Genomic DNA, 25,830 nt, shown 5'->3' with positions numbered 1-25,830 from the left:
GTAGTTAATCAGTGTCTTTACAATTAAAATAATTGTTGTTTCAGGTTAGTGAACAGTGCGGTATGGCTTGATTTGCTTGGCATTTGTTAAGTCACAATAGAACCGGGATGTCCAAACTCTAGCCGTCCGTGAACCCTGACAATCCAGCCCACGTAGCATGATGACTCCGTTAAATTTGGGCTTGTATAGTGGTTGATGTGTTTGAACTTTGTGGGCATGGAGGTTTGAAATGGGCACTTCTTTGTGCTCTTGCCTCATTGATGGTTAAGTCCTTAATAAGAACGCCAAGATCTATTAGTACCCACTGTTTGTGATGTATGTAATTTAATGGAAACATAGATTCCAACTTTATATGTGGTGCGCAAACCTCTATGATATGCAGCTAAGCAATCTATTGAAGACAGAAAGCTTGGACACTCCTGCTTTAGATGAGTCTATGAGTGAACTAACCTGGATATAGATGTACCTGTATTCAGATGGCTTTCAGCCTGCTGAAATGGTAAAACTGCATGTTGCTAAAAGTTGCTTTCTCCCCCCTCCTCCCCATTTCCTCTACAGATCCGCGGACATCATGTGGCTCAGCTGGATCCATTGGGAATCCTGGATGCAGACTTGGACTCGTGTGTTCCATTTGATTTAATCACTTCCATGGATAAACTTGGTGAGGATTATTTGGTGATACTTCTGCTTTCTTCCATAGTGCTGCCTATACTTATGCAATTTTCACATTGCGTAAGTTTCCTTTATCAACTCCTTGTTAGACGAAAAGACTGCAACTTTAATTTTATTCGGAAGATTTAATATTTGAACTTCCGTGTCTTAAGTATTTAACGCCATTTCTTTCCTCCTCTCCATACACTTTCATTGAATTGAAATTCAGCCAATTCGATTTGCTCCAGGTGATATCAAGAAACGGCTGAGCGCACTGGATACAGCAAAGGCTGTGGGCCCCGACAACATGCAGGCTGTTGTGCTGAAGACCTGTGCTCCAGAACTAGCTGTGCCTCTAGCCAAGCTGTTCCAGTACAGCTATAACACTGGCGTCTATCCGGCAATGTGGAAAACTGCACAGGTATGTCCTGTCCACAAAAAGCAAGACAAATCCAATTCGGCCAATTACCACCCCATCAGTCTACTCTCAATCATCATCAAAGTGATGGAAGGTGTCATCGACAGTGCTATCAAGCAGCACTTACTCACCAATAACCTGCTCACTGGTGCCCAGTTTGGGTTCTGCCAGGACCACCCAGCTCCAGACCTCATTACAGCCTTGGTCCAAACATGGACAAAAGAGCTGAATTCCAGAGGTGAGGTGAGAGTGACTGCCCTTGACATCAAGGCAGCACTTGACTAAGTGTGGCATCAGGAGCCCTAGTAAAACTGAAGTCAATGGGAATCGGGGGGGGGAACTCTCCACTGGCTGGAGTCATACCTAGCACAAAGGAAGATGGTTGTGGTGGTTGGAGGTCAATCATCACAGCCTGAGGACATCGCTGCAGGAGTTCCTCAGGGCAGTGTCCTAGGCCCAACCATCTTCAGCTGCTTCATCAATGACCTTCCCTCCATCGTAAGGTCAGAAATGGGGATGTTCGCTGATGACTGCAGTGTTCAGTGCCATTCGCAACTCCTCAGATAATGAAGCAGTCCATGCCCGCTTGCAGCAAGACCTGGACGGCATTTAGGCTTGAGCTGGTAAGTGGCAGGTAACATTCGCACCACATAGCGCCAGGCGATGATTATCTCCAACAAGCGAGCATCTAACCACCGCCCCAGGACATTCAACGGCATTATCATCGCTGAATTCCCCCACCATCAATATCCTGGGGGGTCACCATTGACCAGAAACTTAACTGGACCAGCCACATAAATACTGTGGCAACAAGAGCAGGTCAGAGGTTCAGTATTCTGCAGCGAGTATCTCACCTCCTGACTCTCCAAAGCCTTTCCACCATCTACAAGGCACAAGTCCGGAGTGTGATGGAATACTCTCCACTTGCCTGGATGAGTGCAGTTCCAGCAACACTCAAGAAGCTCGACATCATTCAGGACAAAGCAGCCTGCTTGATTGGCACCCCATCCACCACCTTAAACATTCACTCCCTCCACCACTGGCGTACTGTGGTTGCAGTGTGTACCATCTACAAGATGCACTGCAACAACTAGCCAAGGCTTCTTCGGCAGCACCTCCCAAACCCACGACCTCTACCACCTAGAAGGACAAGGGCAGCAAGCGCATGGGAACACCACCAGCCTGACTTGGAAGTATATCGTTGTTCCTTCATCGTCGCTGGGTCAAAATCCTGGAACTCCCTCCCTAACAGCACTGTGGGAGTACCTGCACCACATCGACTGCAGCGGTTCAAGAAGGCGGCTCACCACCACCTTCTCAATGTCTAGGGATGGGCAATAAATGCTGGCCTTGCCAGTGACGCCCACATCCCAGGAACGAATAGAAAGAAAAATTATTTGTAATATGCCAATAGTCTTGAGGAATTTTCTTTCATTTTGCAATGAGTTCTGTAGACAGAAAAGAAGACAGTTCAAATGCTATAGACTAGTTTTACTCCTAATTGTAACACAATCCTTAATTTTTCTATGATAAAGGCAGGTACTGGTTAAGAGTTAATCAGGTTTAAAAATGTACAAAAAAATCTATATTGGCACTGACATGCTTTCAGCTGATTATTTTGCTGGAATAGATAATGATGGTTATCTATTCCACTGTAAATAAAAAACACGAATGCTTGATTTGTATAAACAAAGCATCATGAAAGACACCGAAAACAGCAATTATGTGATTCTGTGTAAATTTTGGAATTTTGTAAGCCTTATATAATGTATTTTTTAAGGATTCTACACTACAGTGTTAGCGATGTCTGCACTTGATATTTTTATCCATTGTAATGTCTGTGTTTCATTAGAATATTTCAAGAGTCTGATTTCAGAAAATAGCAAAGTACAACTTAAAAACTGTATGCATGCAGTTATAGTGAAAGCTGAATCATTAGCTCAGTAATCATTTGGGGATCGTAAGACTTAACCAGTTTGTTTCACCTCATTTGCTCTCTCACTGTATAGTGACTCATATTCGTCTGTAGAATGACTAATTGGCTGCAAGAGTATACACTTTTCAGTTATTTATTGTGTAGCATGAATGTTATTAACCTTACAGCAGTCATTTTTGAGTCCTGACTTTGTGCAGGCTCCATTTATACCCATTGCTTATACAAATTTTGTTGGAATGCATTCTCATTGAGTATGTAATCTTCAGTTATGTGTCTTGTTATGATCTTGCTGTGAACCAAAACAGTCTATCTGGCATACAATCTCATTTTATAGATATACAGTATTGTGATAGTAAGAAAAATGGATTGAGATGATATCTGTAACTAGGGCTTTAAATATGATGTCTAATCTGACTCGTAAGTCTTCTACAAACCAACTCAGTATTGTACATTCATCATTGGTTGAAGTACCATCTAACTCTTCGCTCATTCAGAGTTACCAAACTCTGATGAGGTACAAGGAGAGGTTATGTTGAAGAACTGTTGTATTTCACAGTTTCCATGAAGACAAGGATAATATAACCGCAACATAACGATCATGAACAATATAATTTAGTTTCAGAATTACAGTTTTACAGCTGTAGCTGGATTCAATTCATCATAACATAACTATAAGGTTTGGCATTGCAGTCGTAATCTTAGCTGAGTTCGGCTTAATATATTGGCCCAACATTTGGGGCGGGCGGACGCCTCCAACCTGTAAAATATCTACGCAATTACCTGGTGGCCCGGGAGGTATGGAGGCTCGTGATCCTGGGCCTCTCCGGATACGCGCGGGCAGAGGCCCAGGGACGCAGGCGGTTCGCAAGCACCCCTGAGACCACATGGGCCAGCCCAACCAATCAAAGAAGGGAATACCCATTCATACTTATGGGAGTTGCGTACGTACGGAATCCTCATAAGTACGAATGGGGATCATTTAAAAAATACACGAATACATTAAATAATTTTTTTAAATTACATATTTAAAATTAATTAAAATGCCATTTAATTAAATATTTAAACAAAAATACATTTTTGGGGAATTAAAAAAAATGTTATAACGGGGGTAAAAAATAAACTTACCTTATTGGACAGGGTTTTTTCATGTATAAATGAGTGATACCAGGCGTAAGAATTTCACGGGCATTCAGCGGGCGGAAGTTGGTCAAATAGCGCAACTCTCCACCCGCAGGGGCCCGTCTCCCGGGGATGCGTTGGATCTGTCGAAGATTCTTGACAGATCGCAAGTTCCGGATTTTAGCGCATGTGCTTCGCATGCCTAAACTCGGAACTTGTGCGGCCCCTACGGGTGCTTGCGCACCTCGTAGGCGCCCATCGGGGTCGCAAAATACGGCCCGTTATAATTGAAAAGTTTAGCCCTTCACATTATGGTGTATTTTTGGCCAAGTTGACCATTATCAGTTCATTTATCAGTGCAGCAGCAATTGTATCTTTCCTGTTTGTCTATTTGATTGATTTTAGAATACGGTCATATATCACCTCCTTTAGTCAACTGCTGCATTGAAACAGTTCCAACTCCAGGTCACGTCTTCAGCAACTGATCTGTCATTATCATTCATGGTTTGTTGGTCATTTTCTTTTCATTTTTTCTGGACAACTATCTAGCACATACGGGCCCCGATTTTCCCCCAGCCGTCGGGCGGGTTTTCAGGCGGGCGGGGGCTGAAAATTGCAGAAATAGGGGGTCGCGACCACCCCCCCCCCCCCCCGCCCCGCCCGACTTTCGCCCCCGTGTTTCAGCGCGACCCGAATCAGTCCCGCCCGCAGCAGGCGGGAATGGTCGGCGGGAGCCTAATGATCAATAATTGGCATGTTTAATCCTATTTTCAGGGTCCCTTGCAATTTTCAGCCTTTCCCCACGTAAACCATGCCTGGTGGGAACACCGCTGATGAAACCTGGCGTGAACAAAGTTGGCTTCCTTGCTTTCAGCTGCAGGTCAATAAGGACTGAAGAGATTTAATCAGACAGCATTTGTAGGCTGCAGGACCTTGTTGCTGAAGGCTTGGGGCAACTTGTTGAAGGCTTAGGCACAGCTGTGGAAGGTTGGAGCCTCACACTTCTCCAGTGTGAGCTCCTGGGAAGCCCCTCTCACCACCCTAACTCAGCGCCTCCTCAACGGAGGCATCTGCCAGAAGCATGGGAGGCCTCTTGTTCCTTCCCTTCCTGGCATTAGAGGATTTCCAACAGTAGAGGAGGCTGGAGCAACTCCAGCAACAGCAGCACCAGCAACAACAGCACCAGCAGGAGCGACAGGCTGCGGCTCAGCCACCTGAGGCAGCACAGGCCAGAAGGGGCCAGCGCATGGAAGGCTGTCGGCGCAGGAGATACCCCCCAAACAGGGTCTACAGACACAGAGTGAGCTACCTCAACATGACTGAGCAGCAGTGCCAGAGGTGGCTCCGACTTTCGCGAGAGGTTGTGACTGACATCTGTGCAATGCTGCAGCAAGACCTGGAGCCCAGAGCACCAGGTCCACACTCCTTACCAGTGGCCAAAGTCACCACCGCACTCAACTTTTATGCCTCAGGCTCCTTCCAGGGATCAGCAGCAGACATCAGCGGCATCTCCCAGGCGGCCGCACACACTTGCATCAAACAGGTCACCGATGCCCTCTTTGCCCTCGCGCACAATCACATCCATTTCACCAGGGATCGCGCAAGTGTGAGGGCGCGAGCGCTTGGATTAGCTCAGCTGGCAGACTTTCCAAGGGTGCAGGGTGTCATTGACTGCACACATGTGGCCCTTAGGGCACCCCACCGCAATCCAGGAGTTTTTGTCAACCGCAAGGGCTTCCACTCCCTTAACGTTCAGCTGGTGTGTGACCACAAGAAGGTGATTTTGCATGTTTGTGCCAAGTACCCTGGCAGCTGCCATGACTCCTTCATACTGCGCCAGTCTACTGTGCCTCCGCTATTCAGTCCGCCAAACGAACTTCAAGGATGGCTACTTGGAGACAAGGGATATCCCCTGCGGTCTTGGCTAATGACGCCGTTGAGGAGACTAGCCAGCGAAGCTGAGGAGCGCTACAACTCCAGCCACATTACCACCAGATGCATTACCGAGCAAACCATTGGATTGCTGAAGATGCGCTTCAGATGCCTCGATAGATCAGGTGGAGCCCTACAGTACTCATCAGCCAGGGTCTCCAAAATCGTCATGGTATGCTGTGTGCTTCACAACATGGCACAGCGTCGTGGCTTGCTGATTCCGCAGGACCAAGAGGCTCCTCACAGAGCCGCCTCTGATGAGGATGATGCTGAGGAGGAGGAGGAGGATGGAAACAAGCATCCTGCAGAGGCCCGCCAACCAGCGGCACCAGTGCGTGAGAACATTGCTGGGCGGAATGCAAGGAAAGCACCCATCCTGGGCAGATTTGCGTAGCCTGGTACATCAAACACTGCAGCCTCACTGCTTCTTAACTGACTATCGACAGTGGCCCATGCCTGCACATTCCTACCTAGTTGACCAGCTTGCTGACATCTGCAAGTTATCCTAAAGCCTCTATGTGATATCCCCATTCGCCAAATGACAGATGCCATAACTGCAGCAGTTGCCACCAGATTTTTTATGTACAGGAAACTGATGGGTGAAAAGTCTTGTAAATAGTTTTAATGCCAAGTGACTACCCTTGTGATTAGTGGTGCTTTATTTTTCTCTTGCGCGTGCTCCTACGTAGTGGTACCCCTGTGGCTTCAGCAGATGTGGAGGCCCCTTGCTCACTTTCCTGCTGCACCTGTCTCGACACCTTTGGCGGGCGTCCTCTGGGGTGGCGAGCCTGTGAGGGCTCGCCAGCAGTCTGCTGCTCCTGCGGCTGTGCAGGGCATGAGACTCCTATCTCACTGGGGTGTGGACTCTGGCGGGGCTCTGACCGAGGGCTCTGAAGTGGCATGGAAGTGTGAGCGCGTGGAGAGGAGCCCCCACTTCCTTGAGGTGTGCCAACAACCTCCCTCTCATGGGTCAGCTCCCCCTCAGCGCCTGCAAGTGGCTGGAGAGCACCTTGCTGCACATCAGGGGGGCCATGGGGACCTGTCTCAGCACTGGAAGTCCTGCTCAGAGGGACTTCCATGAAGGTCTGGTTTCGGTGCTCAATAGATGCCCATCGCTCCTCAAGAGATGCCATTCTATTCAGAGCACTCACCATGTTTTCGATACCCTGGCGTCTAAGCTCCTCCATGGCCGCAGCCCTCCTCTCCTCGGCCGCAGCCAGCCTTACCACGGAGGTAGCCAACCTTTCCGTGGTGATGCTTTCATGCGCCAATGACTCCAATAAGGCTCTGCTCATGCTCGCCATGGACTCCTCCATTTGCTCCACACTCGCAGCAACCCTGGAGACAAAACCTGCCAGAGACTCCTGCATCTGTGCATGGAGATCCATCACCTCCTCTCTTGCGCATGGACCCAGAGGCATAGGGTCGACATGCAGCTGAGCTGAGCTGGCAGAGGCCTGCGCCCTCCGACAAGGACTCTCCACTGCTGTCCCTGTCTCCACACTCTGCTGATGCTCACTTGTGAGCTGTGATACACCAGGTGACAACACTACTCTATGTCCCGAAGGTCCCACCGAGGTGTGAGTGTCTGCGCTGGTGCTGGGTGTGCTTGCTTCTGCTGATGCTGCGCCCTCCGAGACTGGAGCTTCCTCTGAGGAGTCTGGCTGCAAAGCCTCTTCCTCCTCAGCAGTGGCGACGGGGGCTTCGGATGGTCCTGTGGGGGAGTAAAGGAAAGAGTTAGAGATGTGATGCCAAGGCTACTTGCACATTGGATTTGGCAGATGCTCATACGTCCAAATGATGTGGCTTCAGAATCATATCAGCAACTCATGCTATCTCAATGAGAGAGATGGGGAACTATTCTGTCACCAGCTTGCGGGCTTGCTCCTGTCTCTCCTGCCCCAGCTTCTGCAGCCATGTCACCCCCAGCAATCTCCATCACTGCTTCCTCCCAGGGGGTCAGGTGGGCGATTGAGGGTGGTCCTCCTCTAGTCCTCGCACGCTCTCGTCTATTGTGAGCTCTCTTTTCCTGCAATGAGGGAGACAAGTGGAGTTTGAGTGAGAGTGCAGGAGTGAGTGTAGAGATTGCATAGCATAGATACTTAGAAGGAGACAAAGATGGTGTGAGGCTGCAAGACCAAGGGCCCTCCCTGTGTGTTGTCAGTTGTGTGCCACGCATCAGAGTGAGAGGCAGTGTGAGGGCTGCATGGTGGAATAGTTATGTAAATGTGAGCACAGAGAGATTGGGTAAGGGTGCATGGATGTGACTGTGAAGTGGGATGTGGAGGAAGAGATTGCTGAAGCTGAGTGCTGTTGGGGAAAGGCAATGGGGATCAGGTTGAGGGTGATGGAAACTTTGTACTTACTTTTCCTGTGCGGTGAAGGTCATGGAAGCGCTTCCTGCACTGCATCCAGGTCCGACGGGTGACTCCCAGAGAGTTGACCTCTGCAGCCACCTCCATCCAGGCAGCCCTGGTCTCTTTGGGAGGCCTCTTCCTCCCTGAGCTAGGGAAGAGGACCTCCCTGTGGGCCCTAACCCCATCCACCAATGTCTGCAATGAGGCCTCGTCAAATTTGGCGGCAGCTCGGCCTCTGCCACTGGCAGCAGCTGGTGCAGGCTCCTCTGCCATTCTGCAAGACTGGTTGAGAAGCCTGCAGAGGTTGAGAAGCTTGCTGGAGACTTTAAAAGCACCACGAATGATGACATCATACTGTGGGGCTTTCTGACTGGAATTGGACACTTAGCAAGGGTGCCCACACGCTGGAAATTAATTGGCCAATTGAGGGAAAATTGCATGCAGCTGGCTGACCCATTTAGATTCGGGGGGGAACCCGACAATTCCCCGCACCTTCGGGAAAATCGGGGCCACTTAGTTATCACATTATACTTCTGATACATATATAAAGTTGGTCTACTGAGTTGATTGTTGGATTGCTCTTTATGCCCTTCTACTTTAACCCTAAGTATCTTTCATACTTCTGCTCAGGCTTCTTTCTGACTTTTTCTGAAACGGTTGTTAACTTATTGCAACGTCTTCCTGACTTCAGTCAATCTGAAAGCGTAGCTTAAAATCTTTTCTTACAAGGGCTTTCTTCAGATATGCTTAAGACACTTAATGAAAAGCTTCTGAGACTTATGTTATTATGAGAGTTGATTCAAACACATCCATAAATTGTTATTGTTACTACTAACTTTATCTCTTTGGTTGCCTCACTTGTGGTCAATTAAAAATTACTACAGCATGTATTATTAGAAAAGAGGGAAGCCTCTACTTTGGTTGGAAGCACCTGCTCATGTCTTTGCAAATCGTAGAATCTTGCAGCACAGAAGGAGGCCATTTGGCCCATCGTGCCTGTGCCGGCTCTTTGAAAGTGCTATCCAATTAGTCCCACTCCCCTGCTCTTTGCTCATAATCTTGAAAATGTTTCCTTTTCAAGTGTATATTTTTAGTTCCCCCTTTGAAAGTTACTATTGAATCTGATTCCACCACACTTTCAGGCAATGCTATTCAGTGCAAAAGATAGCAACAGAGACAGATGTATAGAGGCAGCTTAGCTGGGAGTTGTTTGATGTTTTGCTAAAAATTGCCCATGTCACTGATCTCTTAACCTTTTTGGAGAAAGGCATGACTTTTGGTCATTGCTCTGTTAATATGAAAATCACCATGTATATAGTGTATATATTTCCTACATTACAACAGTGACTACACTTCAAAAATACTTCATTGGCTGTAAAGCGCTTTGAGACGTCCGGTGGTCGTGAAAGGCGCTATATAAATGCAAGTCTTTTCTTTATATCCAGAAATTGCTATCTGTCGCTATAGTTTTTATACTCGTTTTGACTGTGAAATTAAATAACTAGAAACTGCACAACAATCAAAACTGAAGAGAATTAACATTGAAATAAACGGAGGATAAATAATCTTGTCTGGTGTTTAGGCAGCATAATGCACTGAGGTAGATTTTCAACTTGGAAATGAAAATTGGACGGTTTCAATAACGAGCAGCCGATCAGTTTTACGTCTGTGCAAGTTGAAAATCTACCCCACTGTGGCATTAATTGCATAATTCATAAATGCTTATGAATTGTAAGAGCTGTGCCATAAGTGGTTGATCTTGCGTGAACCGTCATAAACTTGCTGTGATCTGTTTATTTCATACAATTAATATGACGAGCCTTTTTCTCGCTCCCTTTTTAAGAATTTTAATTTGTTTTTACTTAGCTTTTTGCCAATCTTGGGTGTACTTAGTGCAGATTTAATAAGAGCCTACTTGTTTTTTGTGTAGCCTATCACAATGCTGGTTTCATTTTAGGTTGGGTCTTGGTTTACGCCCAGATTGCTATTACTTTTATCTCAAATTTGGCCCAGAAAATACTCAGTCTATATATTAAATTAGCTTAGCTGTCTTATATTTTCTTGCATAGTTAGATTTTTTTTTTTGCATTTATCCATGTGATCAAATTAGGATATTGTGAAATTACAGCAATTAAGGTCCCAAGTAAAAATTCTCCCAAGGGATGATCTGTGTTTTAAGTTTCAAGAGATTGAACTGAATTAGTGAATTTAATTACATGCACAGCAAGACAGTATGAAATAAAATGCAAATGCACGTATCACAGATGTCAGAATTACACTATAGATTTTAAATTGCAATCCATAAATCTTTGACCCTCTTTTCCACAATAAATACCCTATTTCTTCCCCTTTGAGCAGTGTCATTATAATTATTACAATGAGAAAAAGCAAAATGAAATTACCAGCTGCTCATCCTGTCAGATTAAATGAAAACCTAATGATAACAAGACTTCTCTGACACACTATTTATAAAGGTTACCTTTTAACTAAACTAGCATATCCAGTGATTCTGTCCGTCTTTATCCTACTGTGTTTGTTTTCATGACCTATAATTGGCAATGATTCTCAAATACATATTTTTCATATTCTCCTCATAATTCAGCTGCTCCAAAGTTCCAGACTAATCTACTCTCTGCTATAAACCACAGTACATTATCTGAAGTATTATTTTGTGTTTTTTCTAACAAAGGTGATAATGATTGCTGAAATTAAATTGCTCCCTATAATAACTTGACTGAATGCCACATTCAGTTTTAACTAGTGGTTGTGATGTATCATTTTGTTTTGCTTGTAAGAAAAGTTGAAGCTTTCTTCCTTTTTGATCGACAATGTTGACTGAATCAGAAGCTGCAAAACAAAACTATTTCCTGAGTTTTATCAACCTGTTGCTAAAAATACAATTTCTTATTAGCATGTCTGGGAGATGGGGGCTGCTGGGAAATCATAGAATCATACAGCTCAGAAGGAGGCCGTTTGTCCCATCGTGTCTGTGCCGGCTCTTTGAAAGAACTATCCAATTAGTCCCACATTCCTGCTCTTTCCCCAAAGCATTCCAAATTTCTCCTTTTCAAGTACATATACAATTCCAAAAACAAGGAAATGTTTTTCTTTGTTCAGTATGTTTCTATAGGGGCTGGCTTAAAGGGTGAAAATGCATGGGGGCATTAAAAGGGTTTGTATTTAAGTTACCTACACCTAATTGCTTAATCAGAATGTTTTTAAATTTTACTTCTCTAATAGAATATTACAGCAGCTAATTAGCACCCTCATCTCCATGCATCCTACTTATATAGCATTATGCAGAATATACAGCACAGAAACAGGCCATTCAGTCCAACCAGTCCATGCCGGCGTTTATGCTCCAATTGAGCCTCCCCCCGTCTTTCCCCCTCTATCAGCATAACCCCCTATTCCCTTCTCCCTCATGCTTATCTAGCTTCCCCTTAAATGCATCTATATTATTTGCTTCAACTACTCCCTGTGGTAGCGAGTTCCACATTCTCGCCACTCTCTGGGTAAAGAAATTTATTCTGAATTCCCTATTTGATTTATTGGTGACTATCTTCTATTGATGGCCTCTAGTTTTGCTCTCCGTGTCTACTCTATCAAAACCTTTCATAATTTTAAAGACCTCTATTAGGTCACCCCTTGTCTTTGTCTTTTTTTTAAGTTTTAATCCTAATTTACACTTTTACACTTAAGCGATTGCTCCCAGGAGAGCAGCACTTAAGTAGAGTAGTTTCCAAAGCACCACTCTCCCCTATTTACCTTTCTTCTTCCCACCACTCTAAATTGAGGCTTGTTCAAGGCAGAAGACAATTGGTTGATTGGTAGATGGCAAAATAATGTGTCTTGGCGCATTTAGACTTGAACCAAGATCAGAAAAACGTGGGTCTCCGATAGCACCAGAGTTGGTGGAATATCTACTTCATATTGGAATTCTATTGATAACAGGAGTACCATGCATCTGCAATTGATGGTACTCCTTTAATATCGATTGTCTTTTAGAACAGGGGTTCTCAACCGGGGATCCTCCGCCCCCTTTCAAGCGGTCCGTTAGTGGCTCCCTGTCTCCACCGCGTAGACAATTTAAAGTCGATTTAATGCTGATCCCCGAAGGTTACAGTATCCAGGGCACAGAGTTTTACCTTACACCCCTGAGTCAGCGATCCAACACCAGCACAGTATCACTTTAGGCCCCGGCCTCACACAGGACGTGAGGAACCAGAAACCGCCACTTGGCCCCAGAGACTCGTGGTCATCAGTCCGCTGTGTTGTCAAGGAGACGGCGACCAGTCTCCGCGGGCGCGCTCCGCTCGTCTCGTTCGTAAAGGACAAGAGGAGAAGCGAGAACTGGTACGCCCGTCAACACCATCGGCCTCATCAGCACTCCATCCGCTCCAGTGACACTTTACCAACCTTAGTGACAGTCTATTAACTTCAGTGTAACACTACCGACCTCAGTGACAGTTGACCAACCTCAGTGACAGTCTCAACTTCATGATAATTAAGTAAGTAAAACAAAATAATATATGTTTAATTGTATAACTAATTCTATACAGAAAAAATACTTCGTTGTGTTACGGGGGTCTTTGGAATTTTTAACACTGGAGGGGGGGCCTCAAGCCAAAAGGTTGAGAACCCCTGTTTTCGAAGAATTTGTCTTAATAGCATAATGAGCCTAATGATTGTGTCACTACCATTTAAACTTTAAATATGCTTAGAACAATTAACATCATGTTCCATCCCATAGGTAGTACTATCTGATTATTATATACATGTGCGTTTAACATCTGAACAACAGAGGAGTTTGAGGATTGTTTGCTTTTAGTCTTCACCCTACCAGTGAACCATCTTTGAGAAAAGCTACAACAAATTGACTTCTAATTTATTAGAGTAATCAGCGATCTTTGTTGTTACATTAGTTACTTTTACTAATGGTTGCCTGCGCCACTGGTTTTGCTATTCTGGCAACAACTCCAATGCAAATTTGCCATATTTACTAATGCTAGCTGCTGGGAGGACCTGGAAAAGGTTTTTTTCCGAATAGCTGGTCTTTGTAAATCCGCAAAAGTTTGCATTCAAGTTGGTGGTGTGTACATGAGACCTAAATGTTGGGAATCAGCAGCATAAGCACTCCTCTTAAGGCCAATGAAAAAGCAGCTATTATTATTTATCGAATTGCCATTGCCAGAATGGACCGCCAGCAAGTATGTAATTACACAATATAGCAGTTAGCCATACAGTTTTCTTCTGATTGATATTAATCAGTGTTAGAATTGTTGGTTATGTGCCCAATGTTGAAATACTGCGGCAAGCTGCTTAATTGATCTGTTTTGGAAGGTGCATTTGGTTTTCTAAGTGACTTGTATTATGTGGCGCACAATGATTTGGTGAGCCTTGACAACTTATTCATGTTTATCTTAAAAAGGAGTGCATTTAAGGCTATTCTGAATTTCTTTTGGGATGTATTGATATACGATTTTTGCGGGTAGGGATGACCTGCTGCTTCTGGCTTGGGTGCCAAAACAAACCTCTAAACACTGAACGTGTTCAGTGTGATGGAGTGCAGTTTTGTCCGTGCCTAAAAGTTTGTTTCCAGGAGTTAAATTGAATATTATTTAATTAATTAAAGTTTGAACTACTTGCTAAACTATTTAGTTTCATTTTTTGTAAACATTTAACTTTTGGTGCGTAGCACATCTTCCAGATGTATTAAAACCACTCCGAACATTTGTGCCAATCTTGACCTCCCTCCCTCTTGAGTCTAGTGAATTATGCATCAACATTGATCAATATTAATTCTTATGAATTCGATTCTAAATGTAATACTGAAAGTGTAATTCTTCCATGGGAAGAAAGGATGCAACTAATGAATCTTATTGGCTCCAAAGTACCTGCATATTTTATTTTGAAGTAAGATTTGGTACCTTTTTTGGATTGAGTTGAGGTTCTGTTTGCTCCTTACAGGCTTAGCTGACTTACTGCACCTGAATTGCAACCTATTCTCTCTTTAGAGAGTCATAGAGTTTTACAGCACAGAAAGAGGCCCTTCGGCCCATCGTGTCTGCGCCGCCCATCCATCCCTGTCCAGTCTAATCCCATTTTCCAGCATTTGGTCCATAGCCTTGTATGCAATGGCATTTCAAGTGCTCATCCAAATGCTTCTTGAATGTTGTGAGGGTTCCTGCCTCTACCACCCTTTTAGGCATTGAGTTCCACATTCCAACCACCCTCTGGGTGAAAAAGTTCCCCCTCAAATCCCCTCTAAATCTCCTGCCTGAGTGACTGACTGACTGACTGATTGCGGTTTTGGAGAGGGCCATGATCTAGACTGATGTCTGGGGTGTTTGGTAGTAAGCAAAAGAAAATCTTAAATGAAAGTACAGAGGCGGGGAGAAAAACTAAGAAGGAAAAGAGTCACTCAAGGAATTGATAAATGAAAAAGAAAGCAAAGTGTGACAAATGAAAGAAAGACTGATTTCCTTCTTCCATGTTTAAAAATACACAAAGATTAGCCAAGTGCATTTTACACGCACAGCATTATTAATCTAGTGTTCCAGAAAGGACATCACGTACCCAGTTGTGTGAACACTCATCTTTTAGAACCCGTTAAAAAGCTAAGTGGAGTGGAGGGCATGAATATATATTGGCCAGAAAGAGATTTATTTGGAAACTTGATGTCATTTGTTTTTGGTGCCAAGAAGACCATTAAAAATGTAGATTGATTTTGTCCAGTTATATGCATTAGTGAAATAAAGAACTTTACATTAGGGTTATGAACGAGATCTGAGTATCAGGAACCAGTAGCGCAAGCATTACTCTTCATTTTGCTGAGACATACTTTGCTGGAGTCTTAGCAATTATTGTAGTAATTTACTACTGTCAGTACTTGAGGACTCATGTTTATAGACCACACACTTCAATCTAGGAATGTTCGAGAATACTTATTCTCGGCACTTCTGCTTGAGGCAGTGACTGAGTTATGACACCTCTGCAGCCTGATCTACAGACAATGTCAAGACTGGGACTGCTCTCCCCATAGATATGAATATTGCTATGGCATTAACCTTCTGTGCCACAGGATCTTTCTAGGCCACTGCAGAGGACATTTTCCAAATTAGCCAATCCGCAGTTAATTCCTGTATAAAGCAAGGACTGACACCATGATTGCCTGGAAAAATACATTTATCACTTTCCAGTAGAAAGGAGATACTAACCGGAGAGGGAACATACTTACTCTTAAGAGTCCTAGGTATTATAGATGGCTTGTGATCAGTGTTCCCTCTAATTTTTTTTTGTACATGGTCCCTTTAACTGGCCGCGCGGCCCATTCAAATTTTCGCGCATGTGCGGTTTCTCGCATGTAATAGCTGGTGAGCGGCCTGCTCGGGACCTCCAGACCACTGCGCGGCCATGTAGCTTAATGGGAATGTTGCTTCTGACCATCAGGCCTCCACACCTCCACCCTAACATATATCAACAGAAAGTGGTACTACTGCATAAATATGCAGGTTGTTTCAGACCACAGAAATGCCTGTCATCTGGGGAGCAGACATTATGCTTTCATCCTGCAGTAGTACACGGTGTCTGCATTATTTAACAGGCTTAAAAAAGCCTTAGATCACCAGGTCCACCCTCTGCATCCATGGTCCCAATTTGAAACTCCCACACTGCTGATAATGGTCCATGCCACCATCTGAATTTCCTTGGTGCATACTGTAGGAATGCTAAGGAAATTATTCTGTTGTATGAATTGCTCAGGTGAGGTGCTGCTCTACAGTCGAGCCAAAATCTTCGAGATCATCACCATTTTGGCATCCCGAGAGGAGTGAGCAAGCAGCAGGCTGAGGAAGAGTCCTACGGTCCTGCAGCCCAGTAGGAAGATGGCAGTGATTTGGAGGGAGGTGATGTGTAGGCAGGGAGATTGGAGTGGAGCTTTGCTATAGACAGTTCCTGCCACTGACCAACTGTGTTTTTCATTTGAACACCCACACATTGTGGCACCGAATATGATGCCTATTATCTTTACTCTAGTTGGCCTCTTATCCTTTGGTCACCTCTCTGCATTGATTCCCTTTTCATGGTCTTGCTCAAAAAACTGCCCATACAAAGGAGAAATAAAAAGATCCCTCTTTACTATTTACAGTGTGCATGCGCTCTAATCCCTATGCCCATGCCCTCAGTGTCCCTATTAGGTGTGCTTGACATATTTCTCAACCCAAGATAGTTTTGAGTGTTTCTTGAGTGGGAGGGGCACTTGTGGCAGCAGGTTGCTGTTGGGTGTTGTAGGCTATTCGGTATGGTTGTTGCCTTGAACCTCTGGCTGCATGTCCCCTCAACACCCTGGAGCCAAGCCTGTCCATTTTCTGGCACTTCCACAATCCTTTAAGGAGTAGAAGGATGTACATGTTACATATCTTGGGTTTCGTTTACCCATTTTATGCAAGATCATTTTGAGTTTCATGTTTCAGACTTGTCTTGCAGGTACTCCCTACATTCCAGAGAATCTTTTTGCTTGCCCTGATACCGAAGTAAAATTTATAGGGGGAATAATTCAGTATCGGCCCGTTTGGGGCGCGATTATCGGCCGTACGCAAAGTTTAGTGCCTGCTGCTAATTATCGCCTCCAATTGCAAACTTGGCTTTTATCGCCCCCGGAGTTGATTGGAGCGCTAAATCAGGCGCTACACACCTCTCTTAAGGCGCAATGGCCGAGGAGCGACGCGCTACCTCAGAGCGCTGGCGAAGGTCATATGATGTCAGTCAGCAATGGAACACAGACACACTGGCGTCGGCCAGTTCTTAAAGGGGAGGGTTGATCTTGCTCTCCATCCACATCCTGCTCATTGCAGCCTTGAACCTCGGCCTGGAGAGACCTGTACATCAAATCTGCTGGAAAGAACAATGGAGAGGCCCAGGGAAAGAGCTCAGAGTGCAGCCCCCACAGTCTCTTATAAATCGATACAAGGAAGGGCAAATCAAAATGAACCTGCAAAGTGCTGCTCAGTACCCAAAACTCCTTCACACAGCGTTGAATCTCTCCAGAAGTCTCTCTCTCTCAGAATCCGTGGTGCAAAAATGTCACCAACAAAAAAAGGCAGGAAGCGGTTGCCTTTAAATAGCGCTCCCCCAGTCCCTTCCTGACTGCAAAACGCTCCCCTCAACCTGTCGTTGCTAGCGGCAGGCGGTAAAGCAGGGGGCGCCACTCAATATCCAGTCCGGGGCGTTGCACACTCGACTGACATCACGGTCTGCCGGCACAGGAGATCGTGGCGGTAGTGTTTAGCGCTGCCACAAAATGTCTAGTTAATTTCGCGAGTGGCGCAAACATCGCCGCGCACAGGCGCTAGTTGCTTTGCGCCCCATTGGCGCCCTCTTAAGGTGCTAACGGGAGGCAACTGAATTTTTCCCCCATAGTGTGACCGGGGACCGAACAGATCACCCTTTTTAGATTACCATGGATTACAATTGTATCCCATGCCTTCCTGGATGTGCCTTGTCTTTCAAGACAGCAGAACAGCACCATGCAGGACTTTGTTTACAGCGTTAACTTCCAGATAAATTTATTAAGCAGTAAAAGAGGAAGCGAATAGTATTAACATAATATTTGTATAGTACTTGTTAAGCTTAACTAGCTCCTTGTTGTAAAATAATATATAATATATTTAATTTTCATATGCAGTAGCTCTTAACTTTATTCACCAACTACAGAAGTCATCCTGTTTAGCTGACTTTCTTTTGGAGGTTCAGATTGACTAGTTTGAAAAAGACAGACTGATAAATACTTTTGAAACAGTTACTGGGATGCATGAATTTAAATAATGCCTTAAATTCAAAATGGGCTGCCAATCAGATATATATTTGATCAAGTTACACAGAATGCTTGTATTTGAATTGAGGCATTTGACCCCCCTCCCATGGGCACCTGTTTTTCTGACAACCGAAAAACTAATTATTGCAACAAAATGTAACTAAGCTGGAATGTTGTTCTCTGAATGAGGTTACTTTTCAATTCCTTAAGTACTGTGACAGAATTAAAGAAGTCAATACCATTTGAAATCTCCATAGAATCTTAAAATGCTGCATAAAAAAATCTCCTCATCTCCCCTCTGGTTCTTTTGCCTATTTAAAAAATATATATTTGTCCTCAGGTTACCGACCCTTCGAGTGGAAATATTTTATCCTTATTTACTCTATCAAAACCACCTCATAATTTTAAGCACTTCCATTAAATCTCCCCTTCGCTTACTCTGCTCTAAAGGAGAACAATCCCTGCTTCTCTAGTCTCTCCTCCTAACTGAAGTCGCTCATCCCTGGTATCATTCTGGTAAATTACCTCTGCACCTTCTGCAAGGCACAGAAAGAACATGAGCTATTAAGAGCGTACAATGTAGACTCACCAGGAGGATACCAGGGATGAGAAACTATATACAAAAGCGAAATACTGCGGATGCTGGAAATCTGAAATAAAAACAGAAAATGCTGGAAATACTCAGCAGATCAGGCAGCATCTGCAGAGAGAGAAACAGAGTTAATGTTTCAGGTCGATGACCCTTCGTCAGAACTGGAAAAAGTTGGAGATGTAACAAGTTTTTAAGCAAGTGTAGGGGCAGGGAGAGGGGAGGAAAGAACAAAAGGGAAGGTCTGTGATAGGCTGGAAGGCAGGAGAGATTAAGAGACAAAAGGGATGATGGTGCGAGGCAAAAGGAGATGGTAATGGGACAAGTTAAGAAACAAAAGATGACTAGATGAAGTGTAAATGGCGATGGCCGAATCATCAACAGCTGCCATGTGATCGAGAGAAAAAAAATGATACGGGCCGAGGTTATGGTCTGAAATTGTTGAACTCGATGTTGAGTCCAGAAGGCTGTAAAGTGCCTAATCGAAAGATGAGGTGCTGTTCCTTGAGCTTCATTGGAACAGTGCAAGGGGCCTAGGACGGAGAGGTCAGAGTGGGAGTGGAGCAAAGAATTAAAGTGACAGGCGACCGGAAGCCCGGGGTCACCCTTACGGACTGAACGGAAGTGTTCCGCAAAGCGGTCACCCAATCTGCATTTGGTCTCCCCAATGTTCAACAATTTCAGACCTTAACCTCTGCCCGTATCATTTTTTTTCTCTCTCTCACATGGCAGCTCTTGATGATTCTGCCATTGCCATTTACACTTCATCTAGCGTCATCGTTTGTTTCTTAACTTGTCCCATTACCATCTCCTTTTGCCTCGCACCATCATCCCTTTTGTCAGTTAATCTCTCCTGCCTTCCATCCTATCACAGACCTTCCCTTTTGTCCTCCCACCTCTCCCTGCCCCTACACTTGCTTAAAAACCTTTTAGATCCAACTTTTTCCAGTTCTGACAAAGGGTCATTGACCTGAAACGTTAACTCTGTTTCTCTCTCTACAGATGCTGCCTGACCTGCTGAGTGTTTCCAGCATTTTCTGTTTTTATGAGAAACTATATAGTTACGAGGAAAGACTTGAGATAAGGAGTGGTAATAAAGATTTCTAAAATTCTGAAGGGTTTTGATGGCATGAATAGGGAAAGACTAATTTCTCTGGGGAGTCTGACAAGGGATCATCAATTTAAAATTGTCACTAAGTGTGTGGCGAGAGGCCAGGAGAAATTCCTTTACAATGGAGCTATTACACCATTGAATGCTTTGCCACAGAGATTAATTGAGGCAGAAACTATTGCATCTTTTAAGGCAAGAGTAGATAAATGAAGCAGAGGAAAATATAGGACTATGGTGAGATTAATTTTGGATTACTCTTAACAGACACGATAGGCTGACTGGCCTCCTGTGCTGTAAACCTCTACGGTTCTAAGGTACGGTGCTGTGGATGGAGAAGGTGGCAAGAATTTTAGGGGAACAGTGGGCAAAGGGTGAGGGAGGAAGTAGGAGAGAAAGGGGAGAAGTGGAATAGCAAGGGAATAGGACCAGGGGAAGGTGAAGAGAAGGGAGGATGAGGAGGGTACAGAAAGAGGGAGATGGGGATTGGGAGGGAAAGTGGGCAGGTATCATAAACGGGGAAGAGGAACAAAAGAGGCTTACCCACCCACTCGCCTCCCATTTGAAAGCAAAGGAAAAAAAAAGAGAGAAAAGCAGAACAGGATAAGGAGAAACCGAAGAGAGTGAAGCAGAAAAGAGAATGAGAAAGAGCAACACAAATATGATAATCAGGTAAGAGAGACATTGTACCCTCCGTCTTATTATGTGCAATCCCACAGGAGATCAGAATATATATTTTTTTCTCTTTAATTATCCAGCTTAAGAATTTGGTTTTTTTAATGATTAGGAAGGAACAGTATGTACTTATTATTAAATTACTCTGTACAACTGGAATATGATAACCCCATAACTAGTATAGCAACAAATTTCATGCTGCTGTCACACCTATCAAATGCTAACAGGGGAATTATTAAAATTTTACAAACCTACTGCCAGATTAAGGTACCCTACAGATTATGTGTAGCATTGTGTTGCTATTGTTCCCTTTTAAGATGAAAGCAAAGAGTACAAGAAACCTCTCCGTGCAGTGTTCCTGTTTTAACCCTTTCATGCAGTTGCTGATAGCTACCAGCTGGGAAACCTGGAAGCTGAACTTTGCTTCTATCAAGCATCATCATCAAAATTCACTGTTCATATAGAGCATCGATGCTATTTTGATAACTGGGGTGAAAGAGGGTATTCATTTTGTTTGAAAAGCGCACTGTCGAGACTGAGTAAATAATTTACGATCACAGCAGGCACCTGCAGCTTGTCTTCTGCTAGAATGCTTATTATTGAAGGGCAAGCCATGGGCACCTGAGCTAAAAAGTGCAGTTAAGAGTGTTATGTTTTTTGATAACAAGCCCTGGAAAAGGTTAATAGCGCAGACATTAAAAATATTTTTGAAGAGCAGTTTTCACTTTGTAAATGGAGTACAAACGTAAAGGCACATCATGGATGCTGAATCCGCTAAGCCCGTCCTGGCAGTGCTGAGTTGCTTCTTATCTGGAAAGGTTTGTGTGAATATGCTTTTGTTTCCGGGTAGCCAGATGGATTTAATTGCTTTTTAAATCATCTGAGACTACAAAATATTTTGTTCAACTGCTACATATTATATATTTTGGTAATATAGCAAAGGAATGATCCGTACCATTTTTTTTGTTATATTATGGTAATAAACAAGCTTTTGAAGGGAGTACAGAGTTGCTGTTGGTAAACGGTAGTGTAATTGTCAGATCCAGAATAAGCTAAAGCAGAATGCAGTGGCTTTGTCTATCTGCTTTGTAAATGAGATTGAGGGGAGATTCCTGTCTTTGGAGTCCCGATATGCTGCAGTTCTCTTCTTCAGCAGTTCCTCGGAGCCGAGGATGACTTGCTTCCACATTAAAAATGAGTTCTCAGGTGACTGATGAGTCCAATGCGGGACCTACAGTCTCTGTCACAGGTGGGGCAGACGGTGGTTGAAGGGGCGGGTGGGTGGGGTGCTTGGGTTGACGTGCGCTCCTTCCGCTGCCTGCGCTTGGCTTCCGCTTGCTCCCGGCGAAGAGACTCGAGGTGTTCGGCGCCTTCCCGGATGCTTCTCCTCCACTTTGTGCAGTCTTGGGCCAGGGATTCCCAGGTGTCGGTGGGGATGTTACACTTTTTCAAGGAGGCTTTGAGGGTGTCCTTGAAGCGTTTCCTCTGCCCACCTGGGGCTCTCTTGCCGTGCCGGAGCTCCGAGTAGAGCGCTTGTTTTGGGAGTCTCGTATCGGGCATGTGGACAATGTGACCCGTCCATCGGAGCTGATTGAGCGTGGTCAAAGCTTCGATGCTGGGGATGTTGGCCTGAGCAAGAACACTGACGTTGGTGCACCTATCCTGCCAATGGATTTGCGGAGGCAGTGTTGGTGGTACCTCGCCAGTGCTTTGAGGTGTCTGCTGTACATGGTCCATGTCTCTGAGGCATACAGCAGGGCGGGTATCACTGCTGCTCTGTAGACCATGAGCTTAGTGCCGGGTTTGAGGTCCTGGTCTTCAAACACTCTCTTCCTCAGGTGACCGAAGGCTGCACTGGCACACTGAAGGCGGTGTTGGACTTCGTCGTCGACGTCTGCCCTTGTTGACAGTAGGCTCCCGAGGTATGGAAAGTGGTCCACGTTGTCCAAGGCCTTGTCATGGATTTCTGCAGTATTTTATTAGTTGTTAGTGAAGGCAGTCTTGCGACTCTTTGTATTTGTTTCTTACCAACCAGTTTCGAAGATGCTTTGAATAATCCAATTACAGGAAACTTTCTGGTATCCGGCACTGACGGGACCGAGCTGGTGCTGTACCATCAAAACTGCCGTAGAAACCAGCGCTAATGTTAAAACATACGGAGCTTTTGAGCTCCGTGTGAATCAACAAACCCTGTTGCTTAGCAACAGCTTCAAAACAGTCGGCCGCAGCTTAAAAGCGTCTCTGTAGCTAAGCAACAGCTTCAGCTAGACCTTGCAGAGCCTGACTGGAAAAAAAAAAGCAACGAGAAGTAAAAAAACGTATAGGAAACGGCTCCTGAATTTTGCCGGTAGATAGAGCTTTCCGGACATTTAACCTCCGGTTAAACGAAAGTTTCCTGTAAAATCACATTCCCTCCGTTGCTTTGTTCCAAGAAATGGCCTCGGCCTCCTGTTATTACCTTTACACCTAAACCTCATAACCTTGCACAAAATTCCTCTTAAACTCTGTTCCTTGATCTGAGTCTTGCACATTTCTCCTGCCATACGTCTGACTCTCCTCACCTGAAACTTTTTTTAAAAAATGACCTGCAGATGAACAGCCCCCTAATGCCTGTCAGTTATTCCGGTTAAATAGCCTTGACTGTCATGATGGTAGCTCACAGTCATACAAACCACTACCGCATTCTCATCATTTTGGTACTCAAGACTTGGAGCATCTCATCCTTTGACCTTACACACCTTAACTTTATTGCTTATGACACGTGCTAGATTGTGCACAATTTGGCTATCATGTATGTGTACATAACAGTGACTGCACGGCAAAAGTAATTCATTGTCTGTGAAGCATTTTGGGACATCCTGAGGTCAAGAAGGGTGTGATACAAATGCAAGTTCTTCGCTTGCTAGGAGGTACAGGGACAGAATTGCAGTATTCTAAAGATGGTCTAATTAATGTAATATGGAAAGTAAATATCACAATATCGTCTTGGAGTTTAATTTATTAATCATTCTGGCGACACATTACGACTGGGCCGGTATTGCTCTGAAGTTGTTTAAAATTTGACCTTCAAGCTTTCATTATTGAATTGTATTTAACATACATGCCAACTCTCTTTTTGACATAGACAAGTGTTTTGAGGGCTCGGTCGCATGTCTGAATCTATGGACCAAAATCAGCGTGGGCTGGCTACTGAGACCTCTAACTACTGCTTTGAAAGCTGTGGACAGGGACACGTTCCTACCCACAGTATGTAGCTGTATCAGTCACTTTACCTTTTAAAGCAGCAGCAACAGGACTTGTGTTGGCATTCAGTTGGGGCACTGGTGGAGGTGGTAAAAGGGATTGGGGAAAACGTCAAACCTGGAATCAGTGTTGGGACAGACACAGCACCAGCATAGATTAGAAACTGGAGAACAGTGCTTTCATATCCCTGTTTTTTTACCTTCAGTACAAATCTAGGAATGCTTGATGTACCTGTAGCTTATGATACAAGCATGTATCCCCTACTTTTTTAATATTACAGGAAACTTTGTGCTATCCGGCACTGACGGGACCGAGCTGTTGCCGTCCCATCAAAACTGCCGGACAAACCAGCGCTAATGTTGAAACATACGGAGATTTTGAGCTCCGTATCCGGCAACAAATCCTGTTGCTTCAACAGCTTCTAAACAGTCGGCAGTACCTTGCAAGTGTCTCTGTAGCTTAGCAACAGCTTCAGCGAGACCTTGCAGAGCCTGACTGGTGGCAAAAAAAGCAACGAAAAAAAAAACCTAACGAAACAGCTCCTGATTTTTGCCGGTGGCTCGAGCATTCCGGACAGTTAACCTCCGGATAATACAAAGTTTCCTGTATTTGTTTTTGAATTATCCACTTCTTGAAGGCTGTCAGTTATTTTGAAGCTGTTGGTTAGCATTCAGTTGGCTTGTATGATATTTTTTGCATCAGTATGCATTACTCCACATTGCGCTACATTAAACGCCTGAAGTTTTAACACTTTGCCATCCAGCTGATCAAAAGCAAACTGAAATTCCTCAAATCTATGCGGGAAAGGGGAAGCTGCCAATGTAATGTGAAGTCACTGACACCGCATGGTGTCTTTTTTTTCCCCCTTGCAATGGGTAAAAAAACCAAAGATGTGCAGATACCTCTTGAACACAATTAGGACAACACAAAAATGATAATAGAAACATAGAAAAATAGGAGCAGGAGTCGGCCATTCGGTCCTTCGAGCCTGCTCCGCCATGCAATATGATCATGGCTGATCCTCTATCTCGATACCATATTCCCGCTCTCTCCCCATACCCCTTGATGCCTTTTGTGTCTAGAAATCTATCTCCTTCTTAAATATATTCAGTGACTTGGCCTCCACAGCCTTCTGCAGTAGAGAATTCCACAGGTTCACCACCCTCTGAGTGAAGAAATTTCTCCTCATCTCAGTCCTAAATGTCCTACCCCGTATCCTGAGACTGTGACCCCTCGTTCTCGACCCCCCAGCCAGGGGAAACATCCTCCCTGCATCCAGTCTGTCTAGCCCTATCAGAATTTTATACATTTCAATGAGATCCCCTCTCATTCTTCTAAACTCTAGTGAATACAGGCCTAGTCGACCCAATCTCTCCTCATACGACAGTCCTGCCATCCCAGGATCAGTCTGGTGAACCTTCGCTGCACTCCCTCTATGGCAAGTATATCCTTTCTTTAGGTAAGGAGACCAAAACTGCACACAGTACTCCAGGTGTGGTCTCACCAAGGCCCTGTATAACTGTAGTAAGACATCCTTGCTCCTGTACTCAAATCCTCTTGCAATGAAGGCCAACATACCATTTGCCTTCCTAACTGCTTGCTGCACCTGCATGTTTGCTTTCAGTTACTGGTGTACAAGGACACCCAGGTCTCTGTACATCAACATTTCCCAATCTATCACTATTTAAATAACACTCTGCCTTTCTGGTTTTCCTACCAAAGTGGATAACTTCACATTTATCCACGTTATACTGCATCTACCATGTATTTGCCCACTCACTCAACTTGTCTAAATCGCCTTCAAGCCTCTTTGCATCCTCCTCACAACTCACAATCCCACCTAGTTTCGTGTCGTCAGCAAACTTGGAAATATTACATTTGGTTCCATCATCCAAATCATTGATATATATTGTGAATAGTGCCTGTTTCTAGTACAGGTTTCACCATTTGCTGTACTATCTATCTTTCTGTCTGCCCCTGGCATACAC

At 44.5% G+C, this 25,830-nt stretch overlaps 1 protein-coding gene across 3 annotated transcripts in view; it reads left to right on the top strand.

Annotated features, from left to right (window-relative positions):
- ogdhl (oxoglutarate dehydrogenase L) overlaps nucleotides 1-25,830 on the top strand; it is a 106,291-nt gene that overhangs the window by 22,125 nt on the left and 58,336 nt on the right. For all 3 annotated transcript variants that reach the window (XM_085970536.1, XM_085970534.1, XM_085970535.1), the window contains exon 4: nucleotides 559-661. In XM_085970536.1, coding sequence (XP_085826662.1) covers nucleotides 559-661 — 103 coding nt within the window. The remainder of the gene's footprint in view (nucleotides 1-558; nucleotides 662-25,830) is intronic.

The sequence above is a fragment of the Somniosus microcephalus genome, chromosome 29, assembly GCF_052327205.1.
Source record: "Somniosus microcephalus isolate GS21.2 chromosome 29, FLI_Smic_1.0, whole genome shotgun sequence".
NCBI lineage: Eukaryota > Metazoa > Chordata > Chondrichthyes > Squaliformes > Somniosidae > Somniosus > Somniosus microcephalus.
This window is presented reverse-complemented; position numbering and strand designations above follow the sequence as displayed.